The 17,310-nt window shown below is 36.8% G+C and overlaps 1 protein-coding gene across 1 annotated transcript in view; it reads left to right on the top strand.

Moving 5' to 3' along the window:
• Positions 1–14,350, top strand: part of ROCK1 (Rho-associated, coiled-coil containing protein kinase 1) — a gene marked incomplete at its 3' end in the record, with an annotated part of 65,179 nt that extends 50,829 nt beyond the window's left edge. The window contains exons 14-27 of the mRNA XM_009870015.1: positions 11–146; positions 500–591; positions 720–966; positions 2,339–2,445; positions 3,485–3,635; positions 4,532–4,692; positions 5,439–5,623; positions 6,285–6,354; positions 7,986–8,080; positions 9,392–9,557; positions 10,348–10,441; positions 13,200–13,288; positions 13,616–13,804; positions 14,185–14,350. Of these exons, the coding sequence (XP_009868317.1) occupies positions 11–146; positions 500–591; positions 720–966; positions 2,339–2,445; positions 3,485–3,635; positions 4,532–4,692; positions 5,439–5,623; positions 6,285–6,354; positions 7,986–8,080; positions 9,392–9,557; positions 10,348–10,441; positions 13,200–13,288; positions 13,616–13,804; positions 14,185–14,350 (1,948 nt within the window). The remainder of the gene's footprint in view (positions 1–10; positions 147–499; positions 592–719; positions 967–2,338; positions 2,446–3,484; positions 3,636–4,531; positions 4,693–5,438; positions 5,624–6,284; positions 6,355–7,985; positions 8,081–9,391; positions 9,558–10,347; positions 10,442–13,199; positions 13,289–13,615; positions 13,805–14,184) is intronic.
• Between the last annotated feature and the right edge of the window lie 2,960 nt (positions 14,351–17,310).

Genomic DNA, 17,310 nt, shown 5'->3' on the forward strand with positions numbered 1-17,310 from the left:
TAAATTTTAGGGAAATCAAAGAAAGAACTTGGAATCAACAGTGTCTCAGATTGAGAAGGAAAAGATGGTATTGCAACATAAGATAAATGAGTACCAAAGGAAAATTGAACAAGAGAATGAAAAAAGACGGAACGTGGAAAATGAAGGTATGCCATGTTGTCCAAACATTGACGATGAGATATATGATGTGTTTTGGGGAATAGTCTACTACCTTTGTGTCTTAAGTACTATGCAAATTTAAATTCAAATAATGGACTTGATTTTCGAGTTTATTTTCATGTGAACACAGTATTTTGTCTTATTTTAAAATTCTGTTCTCTACAGTGTGCATTGTTGTTCTGGAAGCACAGAATTTCACCTAAAAATGTATATAAGAAAACAAAAAAATCAACAAAAGACCCATTATATGCCAAGCATTTACTTGAGCGTTTGTGTAAGAAAAACCCAAACCCTAAGTTTTCTTTTAATCTAATGCATTAATTGTATAATTTCTGTTTAGTGTCCACGCTAAAAGATCAGATGGAAGACCTGAAAAAAATCAGCCAGCATTCACAAATAACAAATGAGAAGATAACACAATTACAAAAACAAGTATGTTACTTCTGTTTATTGTCTTTATTATTTCATAGATTTGAGAAGCAGTACTGAGCATTCAGGGATAGTGAAAGTGGTCCCAGTAATTTTTATATTTGAGGATCTTCTCTGGTTTATTTTAACAGCTAGAAGAAGCAAACGATTTGCTGAGGACAGAATCGGATACAGCAGCAAGACTGAGAAAGGGTAACACAGAAATGAGCAAGTCATTAAGTCAGGTAGAGTCACTGAATAGAGAACTGCAGGAAAGGTGCCGAGTTTTAGAAAGCACAAAACTGCAGGTGGAGAAAGATTATTACCAACTGCAAGCAGCTTTGGAGTCGGAACGAAGAGACAGAAGTCATGGATCTGAAATGATTGGAGAACTACAGGGTAATTCTTCTCTTTTTATACTTTACTAAAAAGATTGTGATAACCATACTTTATTAAATAGAGAGCAGTTCCATAAAGGGAGGAAGACCAACCTGCAAATCGAGTGTGACTTAATAAAGCAATTTCTGAAGATAAGATCTCGCTTTGCTGATCATGTCTGAGTGCCTCTTGGGAGGGAGAGTATCAAAATGAGGGTGGGAAACACTGACTGTAAGTTTATGACGCTGCCCTGACTAAAAATCCGAGTCCGGTGGTACAAAAATATGACAAGCTGATACAATGCTAGAGAAGACACTACACCTTTACTACCTTGATGCAATGCCAAGTTGTTGTACCTTCTACTTTCTTGTCTTTCATTTGTGGAGAAAGCTATTTTGTTGTTACGTTGCATTGGCTTTCTTTTATGATGCTTCTATGCCATTCTAAAAGCGAGGTGAAGAGCATGGTAAGGGATGCTGATGTGTAATCCCTTTTTCAGGATGCCTGGAACTCATACAGCTGGTTTTAAAAGCACCTTTAAAGTGAATGAGAAAAGTGTAAGATTTAGGAAGACTTCCTTCTCTATCTCATAGTTTCTTATGCATTGCCAGGATGTGTCTTTATATTTCAAAATTAAGTGGAGTGTGCTGTAGACAGACGTATTTGAATTGATAGGTATATTTTTTGTATACTATTTTTAAAGTATCAAGTGTAGTGTAGAGTAATCCAAAATATTTGTTATGTATTTATTTTCAAGGAGCTAATGCAAATTCTTCAGTCTAGATATATATACTACTACTTTGGCTTATATATATGCACTACTGCTTTGGCAGGCGCCTGCACACACACTACTGCTACTACCACTACCAAGGCTTTTTGGGCAGACCTTGTTACAGGCTTTCAAGACTAAAAGGGAGCTTATAAGCAAGACATATATTTCTTTCCAGACCCTATAGTGGGGGACAATGTAGGGGCAATGATTTTAAACTGAAAGAGAGTAGATTTACGTTAGATGTAAGTAATTTTTTACGATGAGGGTCATGAAACCCTGGGACAGGTTGCCAAGAGAAACTGTGATTGCTCCATCCCTGGAAACATTATTGTACAGCAGAACTTGGAATAATGGGGGAAATTTTGTGTGTTAAATGTTGCAAGTGATGGAAGTCAGTTACCAAGTTTTGCCTATGATTGATCGGTTTTTGTCAATTGCTGCTAGTGGCCTGCATAAAGAGTGGCTAAAAAGATCGGGTTTCCTTACAACATACAGCCTCTGCATGTCTGAAAATTTTCAACATGTAAATATTTCAGGGGCCCAGAAATCAATGAAGTTTGAAAAGCCTGTTGATCTAAGTTGAGTAACTAACAGAGAATGAAATTCAATTTTTTATGGCAGTTCGAATTACAACTTTACAAGAAGAAGTGAAAAACATCAAGAACAATCTTGAAAGAGTGGAAGCGGAAAGAAAACAAGCACAGGATATGCTTAATCATTCAGAAAAGGTATAGTAAAATGATTTTGAGACTCATGTTCTTTGTCATCGCTTGGCTATATTTTCAGATAATATTTATTGATGCTGCTAAGTCCAATGTTCTTGCTCTAAGTCAATCTTGTGTTAAAATGATTAAGTAGTGCTCATCATACTGGTAAGTCTCCTAAGTTCTACAGGTAGTTCTTACTTTTAGCCTCAGGTGTAAAATTCGTGCTGTCATTCACTAACACCGACTCAAGGATCCAGCCTCTCTGCCAGTAGCAAGTAAGTTTTGTTCTGTCTGCCTTACTGCTGCTGCAGAGACTTAAACTTTAAAAAAAAAAAAGTAAATTTTTGCTTTTACTGGATTTTAATTGGACTGTATCGGTGCCAGACCTTTTGATCAACTTCCTTCCTAAAGAACGGTAGCGGCATGTTCCCCTCACATCTCCTATCCCTGCCCCGAGATGGAGAAACAAAACGAGTAAGAGGAAATCCCGCACCCATTTCCCAGATAGGCTACATAGTTAGCTCCATGTTTTGAGGTCAGATAAAGACTTGCTGTGCTGCGTCATCCTTCTAAATGAACTAGAGATAGGACTACCTAGGAGGGGAGGAGCAAGCAGTTTTTTGGTGTCACATGAAGCAGTGGTCCAAAGGCAAGTCTCTGGCTCCCAGAGCTCATCTCCAGTGCTTGTTTCATGAGTGGCTGTTAATGGCTGGCAGCCCCAGCTGCGTAATAAGAGTTGCATCGAGGTAGCAGTAATTCAGATTCCTCTGTGATTTGGTGTTGGATTTAGTTTTATGTTTCCAATTTAGGTGACTACTGATTGTTCAAATGGAGAAGTGTCCGCTATCTTATGAATTTATAAACTACTGGAGAACGTTAATGAAGTTTTCTCCGGGACACTGAGTGCAGTTTTTGTCTGTTACGACTCTTTATTAAGCAGGAGAAATAACACTGACAATTTCTTCATAACAAAAAGCACTAAAAAAGGGAAGAAAGGAAATTCCCTCAGTTATATTATAGAAGTATTGCAGAAATCTTGAAACTTTTTTCTTATCCTTAGGAAAAGAATAATTTAGAGATAGATTTGAACTACAAACTCAAATCATTACAAGACCGGTTAGAACAGGAAGTAAATGAACACAAAGTTACTAAAGCTCGGTTAACTGACAAACATCAATCAATAGAGGAAGCAAGATCAGTTGCAATGTGTGGTAAGTGTTTCTTGCAAGCTTCAGGTAAATACATAATAAAAGATAATTTCATTATGATATCTTAAAACGCATTATCCTATAGTATAGTACTCTTATAAAACTGCTGAATCTTTTAGAAAGAAAGTGCATATCAAAATCTTAAAACATGAAAACTATAAATTTCAATTTTTTTTCTTTACCATGGTATTTGTACCATAAAAATTGTATTGTTTCTTAGTGTTTTAAGTATCTTACTGTGTTTGCAATTCAAAGCCTTCCTTGGCTTCTAAACTGCTATTGAATCTTTAAATTCTGGCTAATGCTAAACAAAATTGAAAGAAGTGTTACCAAGACATGCCTCGGAGCATTCATTCCTGTATAACTGCATGAAAAAGATCAGTGTTGTATTAGGCTTGTCTGAAGTAATAAAGTTTGTTTTATAGCTGCATATCTGTGGGAAAAAAAAGATGTGTCTTGATGTCTTAATTAACTACATCAGGTTTTCTTTGTGAAGGTTGTCAGTACCTTAATGTGTAGTTTGTAACTTGTAAGAAAGCTAACACGAATGGTTGCATTTGTCACCCTATTCTCCATTCATGAGGTGAAACTTTGCTTTTATTTCACGATGATTACTTAGAGAATCTACATTTTTTATTTATTTGATTATTTACCTCTCAGTTGTCTTGATAATGTTCCAGTGCTTTGAAAGCAAATTGGAATGACATTTCTGGTTTTTGTGTTTCTTGTAATAATGCCCGGAAGCTTTCACTCAGTAATCAGTCCATCTAACAGCAGAAGAGCTTAAATAGCTGAACAAAAGGGTCTGAAAAATTTTAGGATATTTAAGACTGTGTTTACAAAAGCATTCTTGCAGATGCTACATAATCATTTTTGTTGTTTTTCTTAATCTTGTGGAGAAATGGAAAAAAAAATAAAGGAAGAAAGGGCAGCAAGAGAAAAGGCAGAGAATCGAATAGTTCAAGCTGAAAAGCAGTGTTCCATGCTGGACTTTGACCTGAAGCAATCTCAGCAGAAACTGGAACACCTTCTTGAGCAAAAGGAGAGACTGGAAGATGAAGTAAGCAAAATGTTTATCACTAACAACTTTCTATATAAATAAGATATTATAGTTGCACTGAGAACTAGCAAAGTACGACTCACACTGAGCTCCTTGTATAATACACCTCTCAGTAGAACTCAAGACAGTTGTTGGCCTAGTGTTAGGCAATTTCTGCTTCTTAGATTTTGGATCCCTTACGTATTTGAACTGTCAATATAATGCAATTGTTTGTGTTGCCCTTTCTATTTGAAAAGAATTCTTATCTGTAAATTTTTAATTGGTTTGTATGGTTTGCAATTCTGAGTTTGCGTTCTCCAGAAGAGTACTTGATATTCTAATTGCATTTTCTTGAATGAGTGTGAAAACTGAGTACTAAGAATAATAGTTTCATTCTTAATTTTCTTTACAAGACATGGGGAATGAAGATTACACCACCTTTCTTAGGGGTCACAACCTGTGTAAATTAGTTTCTGTGTAGCTAGTAAGCTGCATTTTTTTTTTTCTATGATGAGAAGTTTGAAGCTCTAAAATCAACAGAGAGGTTTACAGGACCTTTCGGCAGACAATTTGAATTTCTTCCATTGCTGCCTTTTAAAATAAGATAGAACACATTTGGGACTTTGAAATAAGCTAAGTGTGGGGAAGCTTTGTTGTGCAGCGTTGTATCAATGCTTGACATAAAATAATTTGTATGTGAAACACTTTGAGCCACATGCAGTTGGTTATTCAGCAAATGTTCTTAAATTGAGCTATTTCCTGTTTAGGTAAAGAATCTAACGCTTCAGCTAGAACAAGAGACGAATAAGCGAATAATGGCACAGAATGAATTAAAAGTGCAAGCTTTTGAAGCAGATAACTTGAAGGGTTCTGAGAAGCAGCTGAAACAGGAAATCAATACATTGTTGGAAGCAAAGAGATTACTGGAATTTGAGTTGGCTCAGCTTGCTAAGTAAGTAAAAATCTGAAGTAAAATGGCCAAAGTTGCTTAATTATACGTGTACTGTTTTGCCGTTCCTGTTAATGAAAAAAGGTCTCTGATGCATAAGCATTTTTTCCTAAACTAAAAGAGTATTTTTAGCTGCATGTTATGATTTATATATGTAGCTTTCAGTGTTGGAATATTTTTATTATGAGCTATGATGCAGAATGGTTCTTGGCTCATCACTCTATGTCAAGGCTTATATTTATGCCACTTTTGAGTGACTTTTTTATGGATTGACAGTAATACTACTTATTAACTCATATGGGACTTTTACTACATGGGAATCAATACCATTTTTTCACTCCCTAACTGAGTTTTTTCTTAACATTTCTTAAGGTGACTGAAGATGTTTTGCACTAGTTAGGCCTCTGTTGTATCTTCCTTCAGTTGATTTAACCTTTCTCCATTTGGAGTGCTAAGTGTCTTCTAAATTACGTACTGAAGCAAACATCAAGGTAGAATAAGGAATCAATTACTTAATAATTTTAAGATAGAGCAAACTTGTTCTTTGTGAAATAATATGTGTGCAAATGTAAGATCTTTGTGGGATGCTGTTCTGGTTAGAAATAGTCTGTCATTTTGCAGTAGTTGAACTCCTACATGTTTTCCTTTTTTTATTTCTTCAAAGACAGTACAGAGGAAATGAAGGTCAAATGCGTGAGCTTCAGGATCAGCTTGAAGCTGAGCAGTATTTTTCGGTAAGACTTGCAAAGAATTGTGAGTGCTATATTTTGACATGAAATCACTGAAGAGTGAAAAGTTTGCTGTGTTAATGTTTTAAATGTAAATAACAACCTGGCATAAATCAGCAATTCACAAACTCCTGGTTGAAATACAATGAACAAAAATATTAGAGAACATTAGGTGGTCTATCTAGTGTGTTGCTTTGTATTTGTCAAACTGTACATCTTACACTGAGTATCTCTTACTTGACTTATGAATCAGGGTGGTTCCTATCTTGAGGTTGGAAAAGAGATATTTTTCTGACAGAACTGCAAACCTTGTAGAGTTCAAAATCTCTGTGCTTACTGGAATATATTCCATACTATTGACCTACAATAAATATATGTAAAAAAACCATAGATCCAGTAGCATTCTGCACGTATTCCTCATCCTTCTTAAAAAGATGCCGTCTCTGCACCTGAGTCCCTGAAGAGACTTATTAGGCACTCCAGGTAGCCAAAATGTGTATTTCATAGATTTAGTTTGTGTCTCATTTCTGTGAAAAGAAACAATTGCATGAGATGCTCTCTAACGTCTGAACTTCGTATCCATTTGTGAATATGGACAGTTTCATTTCACTTTGAGAAGTACTTTTAAAATTCGGAGGGACAATAAATTTTTTTGTGTTTACTGAACTGCACATAGTAGTAAATTCATTGTGTTACAGATTTTTGTGCATTTCTCTATAACATACTGCTAATAAGAAGGTCTGGAGTATTGTATTTCACCCCGTTTAGGCTACTAGACTCAGCCCATCGTGCTTGAGGTTGTTACTTGCACGACAGAAACACGAAATGTCCTACTCATGGGCCAGGACTCATCTCTCTGAGCAATTATACAAATAAAAGGAGCCAGAAACGTGACACTTAGGGACGTGGTTTAGTGGTGGACTTAGCAGTGTTAGATTTATGGATGGGCTCAATGATTTTAAAGGATCTTTTCCAACCTAAATGCTTCTATGATTCTCATTTTTTTCTCTTTTTTTCACTAGCATGTAGTTTAAATGAGACTTCTGTAATTCAGTCTGGATATTTAGCAAAAGTATTTTACCGCTGAAGATGAACCTTTAACTTTCAGAATTGCTAGTGGTGTTAATAACAATGCAGTAATTAAGAACAGAAGTTATTCATGTAAATCAGACCTCTGTTGAATCAGTTATTAAGACAAAGACTGTATGTGAATAACACACAAAAAGATAGGTGGATACAAAGAGAATATGACAGATAGAAGCTTAGGACATTATTAGGCTTATTTGAGTAAGATTTGGAGACTGGTGCTGCAAGAGGATACGGTTTTGTCCTGTTGTCTCCAAGAGACCTACTCAGCTCTGTCCTGGTGCCTTCCTTCCCTTAACAGGTGTCTTTGTACAACTATGTAGGAAACCAGACTAGAAAACTGAAAACCAACTTGGTTACATCAGTGCCCTAGGCAAGGGAAGCTGGAAAAGAGCATCCAGCCTAGGCCATTCTATGATTCTATGATCTTGGGCAGGCAGGAAGCAGGAAATTCTGTTAAAGACGGTACTGGCCTGTGTTCGAGTTTGACAATGAAGAGTTTCACTTTGGAATTTGAATAATGATTCTTTTTTTTATGTTTTCTTTTACAGACTCTTTACAAAACTCAGGTTAAGGAACTGAAAGAGGAAATTGATGAAAAGAATAAAGAAACTCAAAGAAAAATGCAGGAATTGCAAAATGAAAAGTATGCCCGTTGTATTTCTCAAATAGACGTCTTATTTTTCTGTATAGTATGGTCTCACTTATGAAGGTTTTGAATCAGATATTAAATGTTTAGTTCCTTCAGGAAAAGACAAGTCTCAAAAGTTTCCATAAGACTCAGTAAGATGGCAGATATGTAGGATGTTGCCTTTGCTGACTGACAAAGCCAAATATGGTTATTTGTATTTGCTTTGGACTATATTTGTAATGTCTGGAAGAAGAATGATGACTTCTGAGAATTTAGGTCTTCCTAAATTTTGCAAAATTTTGAAAGAACGTTGCCATTTGTGGTAATCATCTTGCTTGTGTAACAACTTTTTTTGTTTAGTTATATTATCTTGATAATTACTTGGTATATTTCTATGGCAAATAAAACAATTTGAGAAAAAGAAAATACTTGGAATTCTAAGACTAGTGTGCTTCTGATTACAGCAAAACCAGTTAATCCAACAACGATTAATTGTGATGTACTATTTTCTAAGTTAGCAAATAAGGGAATTGTGACAAAGTCCGAGTACACTTCAGTACACTTCAGTAGTTACTGCAGTAACACGTTGCCATTTCTCTCTGGGCGTGCTGTGGACTGATTCATGTGTTGCTGGGTTCATCTGACTCATGGGTGGTAGACTGGCCATTCTCCTTCACGGAGGTTTCTCTGCGGACAAATATATCAGAGCTTTGGCTCATGTGCTGAACTGATGAGAAATTGTGAACACATTCATGAGATACCGCACCCAAGTTAATGCCCCTTCCTTCTCAAGCTGTAGATATAATTTGCAAGCCTTTCTGCAGAAGGTTGCACGGATATGGAACCACTACATTTTCACAAACTTTATGCAGTTTTTCCTTTGTTGTTCAAATGCTCTGGAGCACACATCTTCTGAGAAGTAAGCTTATGTGAAGAGGTAGCTAATACTGATAGGATTTGATCTTTTGATGATCTACCAGTCTTTTGATGGACCACACAAAGACCAACAGGTTTGCTGTGTGATGGACCACACTGTACATGCAATTCAATTTTATTTTATGTTTTTCAAAGGTGTGACAATTTGACACGTGGTTTCCTAAGGGCTGATCCATCATGGATGATGGAAGTTTTAATGAATTATAGTAAGCTTGCTGTTGTAGCTTATATGGTCATCAAAAGATACAAGCGTACAGAGCGCTGTCTTGTTTTTCTTAAGAAACTAAGATAATGACAATTAGCTGAGTGGTCCAATTTGCGTTTATCAGTCTTCCTGAAAATCTGGAATGTTTTGCCTAGAAGAACAAAATTGTCATGTCCTTTTTACAGAGAAACGCTCACTACCCAGCTGGATTTAGCTGAAACCAAAGCTGAGTCAGAACGGTTGGCACGAGCCCTCCTTGAAGAACAGTATTTTGAACTAAGTCAGGAAAGCAAGAAAGCGGCATCAAGACACAGGCAAGAAATGACTGATAAGGACAGCATCATAAGAAGGGTAAATTATTCCACTGTATTGCAAACCTATAAATGTATATATATTTACCTATGCATGCTTTAACTTAGACCAAATCTAGTTGTATTTTTATGCTGATTTATACCTGGTTTTCACAACATGTGACAATTATTGAGCAGCTGATGCCACTCTTTACAGGGGGCCGGTTAGCTCACTGGTTTGAGCGCAGTGCTGACAAAAATGACAACACCAAGGTCGCGAGTTCAATTCCCGATTGGTCCCCGTGTGTTGCCTGATCTAGTCGAGAGGTGGCGTCCCTGCCCATGACAGGGAGGTTGGATTAGATGATCTCTGAGGTCCCTTCCAGCCTAGGCCATTCTATGATTATGAACTTGAATGCTAAAATTGTATCATATATCTGTTACTTTTCTATTTGGATTCATGTCATCGGGCTTCTAGGTACTACTACTTCCAAAATACCACAAATTAATTTAAAAATGCCATGTTCAGTAACTGACAGTCTAATTTTGCTTATGTTTTTAATTGTATGCTATAGTGTTGTCAGTTCTGTGAAGATAATTAAAAAAAAAAAAAATCTTTCTGAGATAGGTGTATTCTGAGCCTTCCTGTAAATCAAGAAAGCTCAGAAGAAAAGTACTATTTGTTAAAAATTCAAGTTTGAAATATAAGCAGATTTTTTTTGTGTGTAATCTGAGGAAGATGTTCCAGGTAAATGGCTGTTAGAGATTTAAGGTCATTTAAAATAATAGTATCAATAGTTTTAGAATTTATGGCAAGTACCTTATTTTAAAATATGTTTGTTTTCATTTAGCTGGAAGAAACTAATAACACATTAACCAAAGATGTTGATTTAATAACAAAGGAAAATTCAGAAATCAGTGAAAAAATTAAGAAACAGGAGGAAGGTATGTTGTGTTTGGAGTTTTAATTCATCTCTTATGAAGCACAGTTGAATTTGAAACATATGTGGTGAAATGGAAATGGGAGAAGACATTCCTGTTTACCTTCCCTATTTTTTTTAGCATGATGAAAAATCATATATTGTAGTTTTAATCTTGAAAATATATCTTCCATGTAAATTGCACCCATTTTTAAAGAGGGTGGAAAGGAGAGAGGACCCTGGGAACTACCGACCTGTCAGCCTCACCTCTGTGCCTGGGAAGATCATGGAGCAGATTCTCCTAGAAGCAATGCTAAGGCACATGGAGGATGGGGAGGTGATTCGAGACAACCAGCATGGCTTCAGCAAGGGCAAGTCCTGCCTGACCAACCTGGTGGCCTTTTATGATGGAGTGACAACATCACTGGACAAGGGAGGAGCTACAGATGTTGTCTATCTGGACTTCTGTAGGGTTTCTGTCATGGCCACCCCCAAACACCCTTCTCTCTAGATTGGAGAGATATAGATTTGATGGGTGGACTGTTTGGTGGGTAAGAAATTGGTTGGATGGTCAAATCCAGAGGTTATTGGTCAACAGCTCAGTGTCTGGATGGAGATGAGTGACAAGTGGTGTCCCACAGGGGTCCATATGGAGACCAATACTGTTTAATACCTTCATCAGTGATACAGACAGTGGGACTAAATGCACCCTCAGCATTTTTGCAGATGACACCAGGCTGAGTGGTGTGGTTGACACATTTGAGGGAAGGGACGCCATCGAGAGGTACCTGGAAAAGCTCAAGAAGCTGGCCTCCTGAAGTTCAACAAGGCCAAGGTCAAGGTCCTGCACCTGTGTTGGGGCAATCTCCAGTATCAATACAGGCTGGGGGATAAGGAATTGAGAGCAGCCCTGCAGAGGAGGACTTGGGGTCCTGGTGGATGAGCTCACTATGCACTCACAGCCCAGAACACCAACTGTATCTTGGGCTACATCAAAAGAAGTGTGGCCAGCAGGTCAAGGAAGGTGATCCTGCCTGTCTGCTCCACTCTGGTGAGACCCCACCTGCTGTACTGCATCCAGCTCTGAAGTCCTCAGCACAGGAGAGACACAGACCTGTTGGAGCAGGTCCAGAGGGGGGGCCTCAGAAATGAGGCTCCAGTCGTACGAGGACTCAGAGAGTTGGGGTTGTTCAGCCTGGAGAAGAGAAGGCTCCAGGGAGACTGTACTGCAGTCTTTCAATACTTAAAGGGGGCCTGTAAGGAAGATGGGAGCAGACTTTTTAGCAGGACATGTTGTGATAGCACAAGGGGTAATAATTTTAAACTAAAAGAGGTTAGATGTAGACTAGATGTAAGGAAGAATTTTTTTTACAGTGAGGATGGTGAAACACTGGAACAGGTTGCCCAGAGAGGAGATAGATTCCCCATCCCTGGAAACATGCACGGCCACCTTGTAAGGGCCTCTGAGCAGCCTGATCTAGGTGAAGGTGTCTCTGCTCATCTCAGAGGGGTTTGGACTAGGTGACCTTTTAAGGTCCTTTCTAACTCAAAAGTTATATGATTCTGAATAGCCCTTTTTTCTAATCCATCACTTCCATTTTTATGTGCTGCCTTTATTGTAGAAAACAATTAAAAGCTCAGCTGTAGCAGGTAGGAAAAAATGAGTTTCACATTCCCTCCTCACTTTTTACAAGTTGACCCTAAGCTCCTCCAGGTATAGTCGGGAATGCCTGTCCAGTACAGCTCATCTCTATATTGTCTGTCTAACCCTCTTCTGCCAGCCATGCCCTTGTGTGTGTGAAAGTTACTAAGGAACAGTATTTTACTCATTTTGTATTGCACACAATGTATTTATTAAAGTTTTTGTTTCTATCTCCAGTATTTACAGTAAAGCAATATCAGCATTTCAGCTTCCTTAAGCTCTCGCTTAGATTCAGAATCTATGTTGCGACCTCATGCGTATCAGTGGATTGGCATTCTCTTTGCATGCATTCTGACTGCATGGGAAGTTACTTTATCATTCAGTTTGCTCCCATGGTGTTGCAGTTGTGTTGCCAGGGCTGTTGCAAACACTGTGTAGACAGGAAGTTATACTAAAGTATTTTCCCTTAGTTCCGCATTTCCAGAATAGCAGGGATTGAGTGTGCAAGCAGTTTTCAGTGTTTTTTTAGTTTATGAAGTTTGGTTTTTGTAAGTACTTGAAAATTGTTCTTTAACTGTTTCTAGTTTTTGTGGATAAATCGGTGAAATGCGTATTTCTAGAAACTTTGGTATAACAGGTCAGCAGATTTGGAGGTGTGATACAAAGATTGGTAGAACAAGTATGTGAAAGAGGAGGGAATGTGACAGAGTCATTCATGTTAAAAAAGCCTTTTCCCCCATGTTTTCTATGCCTGGAATGAGAATCTGGTCTGAATGTGAGTCCAGTCGTATCAGTCTTCTTCTGTGTGGGTACCGACTTAGTATTTGGTGTTGCAGAAACATTTTTGGTAGTATAAACATGAAGGAAGTGGGACACTGAACTTAGTGATCATCAGGAAGCAAAAATAAATATGTTGGCTTTAGTATTTCATCTTGGTGCCTTTCTGAAATATTCTTCTGGTAATATCCTTTAAATATAGTAGCATTAAACTGGTAACATTTATTGTTGCAAACTCTATTTTGCACATTAAGTGGCATAACAGGAAAATAAAAGGGGAAAAAAAAGCAATTGTAGAAGTGATTAAGCTTAGAAATATTTACAATGTCCTAAAATATCTCAAAATTTCATATTGTTTTAACAGAATACAAAATGAAAAAAGAGGAAGAAATCAATAATATTAGAATGCATTATGAGAAGAGCATTAATACTGAAAGAACTCTGAAGACACAGGTACAACTTTATTCAATTTAATAATAATTACTTTGCATATCAGATACATTTTTCGTTTGTTTGTTTTTGTACAATTAACTCTTCCTTTAAGATTAAGTTAGTATTAACCATGATTTATACATCATGTATGCACTGTTAATGTGTTTTATGAGTTTTGATGCTATGTACTTTTCAGTGTTACTTCTGTTGTTAGTAAGGGCCATTTATGTTGGTGAATTTTTTTTTTTTAAATGAATCCTAGAACTAAAGGAACTTAGAAGTTTTGTCTGAAATATGCTTGCATATGTAATTTTTCTTACTGATTTTCCTTTTTGTCTTTCTTTACAGGCTGTCAACAAACTGGCTGAGATAATGAATCGGAAAGACTTTAAAATAGACAGGAAGAAAGCTAACATGCAAGATTTGAGGAAGAAAGAGAAGGAAAACCGAAAGCTCCAGTTAGAGCTTAATCAAGAAAAAGAGAAATTCAATCAGATGGTAGTGAAATACCAGAAGGAGCTCAATGAAATGCAAGCGGTAAAATAATCTTCTTTTTTTTTTTGTCACATTGCAGATTCTCTCTGCAGGAAACATGTACAGCTCCTAGTCCACTTGAAAAAATAACAAGTTCTGTTTTAGATGTTCTAGATTACAGAATTTCAGTGAGGCAGAGAACTTGACAACTCTGCAGCTGTGCTTGCTCTCATTCATTTCCCCTTTTTAAATTCTTAACTGTGGAACTTACTGATAAATTATGAAGACTAAAAAAACCTGAGTACTGTGTGGCATACTACTCATGCACTTTATTTCGCTGGTATGTTATCCTAAAGAAAAAAAGTAATGAGTTTTTGTTTTCAGAATACTTTGCTGCTATATTTTTGGTATTACAGTAATTATACATGTGTATATAAATACAGCAACTAGCAGAAGAATCTACATACAGGAATGAGCTCCAGATGCAGCTGGATAGTAAAGAGAGTGACATAGAGCAACTACGAAGGAAAATTTTGGACCTCCAGCAAGGAATGGATTCTACCAGTGTGGCTAGTCTCCAGCCAGATGAAACGGATGGAAATCTTTCAGGTAAGAGAAAAGCATATTTGAACTTCTTGACTTTGTGCATATACGTAGTTTTGGAAGGTATTGCTTCAAACAAGTTCCTACCTTTTAAAATCTTCTGGTTGTTTCTTTCTGTATCACATCTCCACTTTTTTTTTGTTTTTTGTTCGTTTTTACTTCATAGTTTAGCTGCTTCTAGTCAAATCTTAATTTCTTCTTGCATTGCTCCTCCCACTTATGGCTTGGTATCAACATGATTTTTATCCACTTTTGTGGAGAGGATATCTTTACATCTGCTGCTGCTTGAATATATTGAATACAATATGCAGTGTCTAGTGAATAGGGTACAGGGCCAGCACTTGCACAACATCATGATTGATCTTGAATGAAAAATTGCCTTGACCTTGTCTGTTCTTACAGTTGTGTAGCACTTTTGTGACAAGTAGCAATAATTGCTGATGTGAAAAATAACTGTAGGAATTTCAATAATACATTTACAGTTGTATGGTACTCTGATTTACCAGATTAAAATAAGAACAAAAAATACAGTATAGTTAGCCGTTTCCAGGTAGTGTTAGTTCTAGGTACTGTATTTTCAGACCCATTGTGATTTCCCCCTTGTGCTCCCCAATGTTTCAAAAGTATGATCAGTACTTTCATGTGATCCACTTCAGTATCTCTAGGTACAGGAAAAAACTTTTAGTGGTAGTAAGTTGTGCTCAACAATTTCTATATGTTGGAACTAAGTTTATTTTTTTGTATAGTTAAGTGTGTATATATGTGTGTGGTATGTATGAGTTTAGTTAGGTATACATAAGTTTTTATAATTCATCATGAAATTCTTAATGAATGCTTGTCTTACAGATTTACAGTCTGAATTTTATTGTACAAAAATATATTCAAACATATGAAAACAGTATTAATTCAGGTATTTTAAGACTTCAGTGGATGAGTAATCAGATAAAATTAAATAGAATCATTTTAGGTGTCTCTTTTCCTGTTAATGCACTTCATGCTGCTCTGCCACGTTCTAGAGTTTGCCCAGGGGTCTTAGAGTGATTGAAATTTAAGGTAGGTTATGAGACTTAGTATATGTTTTCATGTAGCTATTCCTTTTTGTGTCTGGTTTTCTGCCCTGTCTTTACCTAGGATATTTTTAGATTTTCATTTTCTAGTTTATAATTAAATGAATTCTGTTCTAGAATAGATTTTCATTCAGATAATGATGTAGTCTTTTCTTCAGGATTTTTATTCTGTCCAGGAATCCTTTTGCACTCTGAAGTTTGATCTGTAAAACCCTCAGGCAGTTGCAGTCTTATAATGGAAATGTCGATTTTACACTTCCAAAAATATCATCTGGGCCAAACTTCTGTCAAAACTCAGTATTCGGAATTCTTAGACCTTATTAGATTGCTGAAGGAAAATTTTTCTTTCTTAGTTGTCATCTGCTAGGAACTCCCTTTTGGTACTTCCAAACTCAGCTGGGATAAAAAAGAAATCAGAAAAGTTTTACATATTAAAGTGCTTTTTGTCTTCTCTCAATTTGCTATTTGGAATCAAGCCTTATGTTTGGTAGTGTCTCCTAAATAAAGAGTGCTGTAGTTCCTGATTTTTTATTGAAAATTTCTTAACTCCCGTAAATTGAGTGCTTAAGTTTTTCTACAAGAAAACAGACTAGATTTGTAGTTTTGAATGTCCTCACTTTCCTTCTCAGCCATTTTCAGCACAGTGGCTGTTGTGTGTTACACTGAAAATATCCAATCCCTTCATCTGGGTGTAGGCACCTTCCCACTTCTCTTCTTAAGGGCACTAGTATGTAGATATGATCCTGTTGTCTCTTGGAAAGACTGTAGGAGGAAGCTCTTTGTCTGCCTCGTTAAGATACGTTATTTTCTATTTTACCTCTGGAGACTTCTGTAGTCATGCTTCTGGCTGTATCACCTGCTGCTTCAATTTTGAAGCAGAAATTGTGCTATGTGCAAGATTTTTGGGTCAACTTTTCTATTGTTAATTAGAACATGACAATTACTGGAAGTTCTTGAGATCTTCTATACTCTTGACCCCTCTATTTCTTTTTCACTAGCCTTTCATTCTCATTTTCTTTTTTTGCCATATTCTCTACACATTCCTCTGATTTTTACTGCAGTTGTGCAGCTGGTGTTACTGCGTCATACAGGTAGGACCTCTAATACGTAATACTAGGACTTCTCTAGATTTAGATGATGTCCCTACATGCTGCTGCTTTGGTTTTTTTGGAGTGAGACCTCGAGTTGATCAGGGTCTGGATGGAGAAGCAATTTAGGTGATAAAAAGAGATTAGGTGATGTTAGTATAGTCAGATTTCACACATTTGTCAAAGATCAAAGTTAGAGGGCGAAGGAGTGCACTAGCATTATAAGGAGGAGTTAAAAAAAAAGCCAGTCCTCAAAGTAGATATATCTCATGCCACAGAAAAAGGAAATGATTCAGCACATAGTTCTTTTTGTGCAAGCCAGGTAATTAGTCTTCAAAACAGGTGGCATACTGCAGCAGTTTGTTTGCCACAGTTGCATGGAGTTGTTTGTCTTCAACTGTGTGCGAAGTTCCTGTCACTTCTGTAGTGCAAACACAGATTTCCCTTCAGAGCACCTTGAACAGCATCTTGTTTGAAAGGTGGATCTGATGAGTAGTCAGTACGATTCTCTAGCTGGTGCATCTCTTCTTAAGGCAGACATTCTTTAAAAATACTCAAAGCAAATAAACTGTGGAATTAATAAATAAGTAATTACAGTATGCTTTATTCGTCTTTCTATCACAGCAAAAACATTACCAGGGAAAAAATGAGAACACAAAAAATATCACTCCATGGACTAAATTCTAGCAATGAGCAGTCTGGTTTAATTGAGAAAAATCTGTATGAAACAGTGTGATAGTAATATTGGCGGAATTCAAGGGTCTCTTAGGTATTTTCTGCTGTTCTCCCACATGGCAGAGCGGAAGCTGTT

The sequence above is a fragment of the Apaloderma vittatum genome, unplaced genomic scaffold (genome assembly GCF_000703405.1).
Source record: "Apaloderma vittatum isolate BGI_N311 unplaced genomic scaffold, ASM70340v1 scaffold14485, whole genome shotgun sequence".
In the NCBI taxonomy this organism is placed as follows: Eukaryota; Metazoa; Chordata; class Aves; order Trogoniformes; family Trogonidae; genus Apaloderma; species Apaloderma vittatum.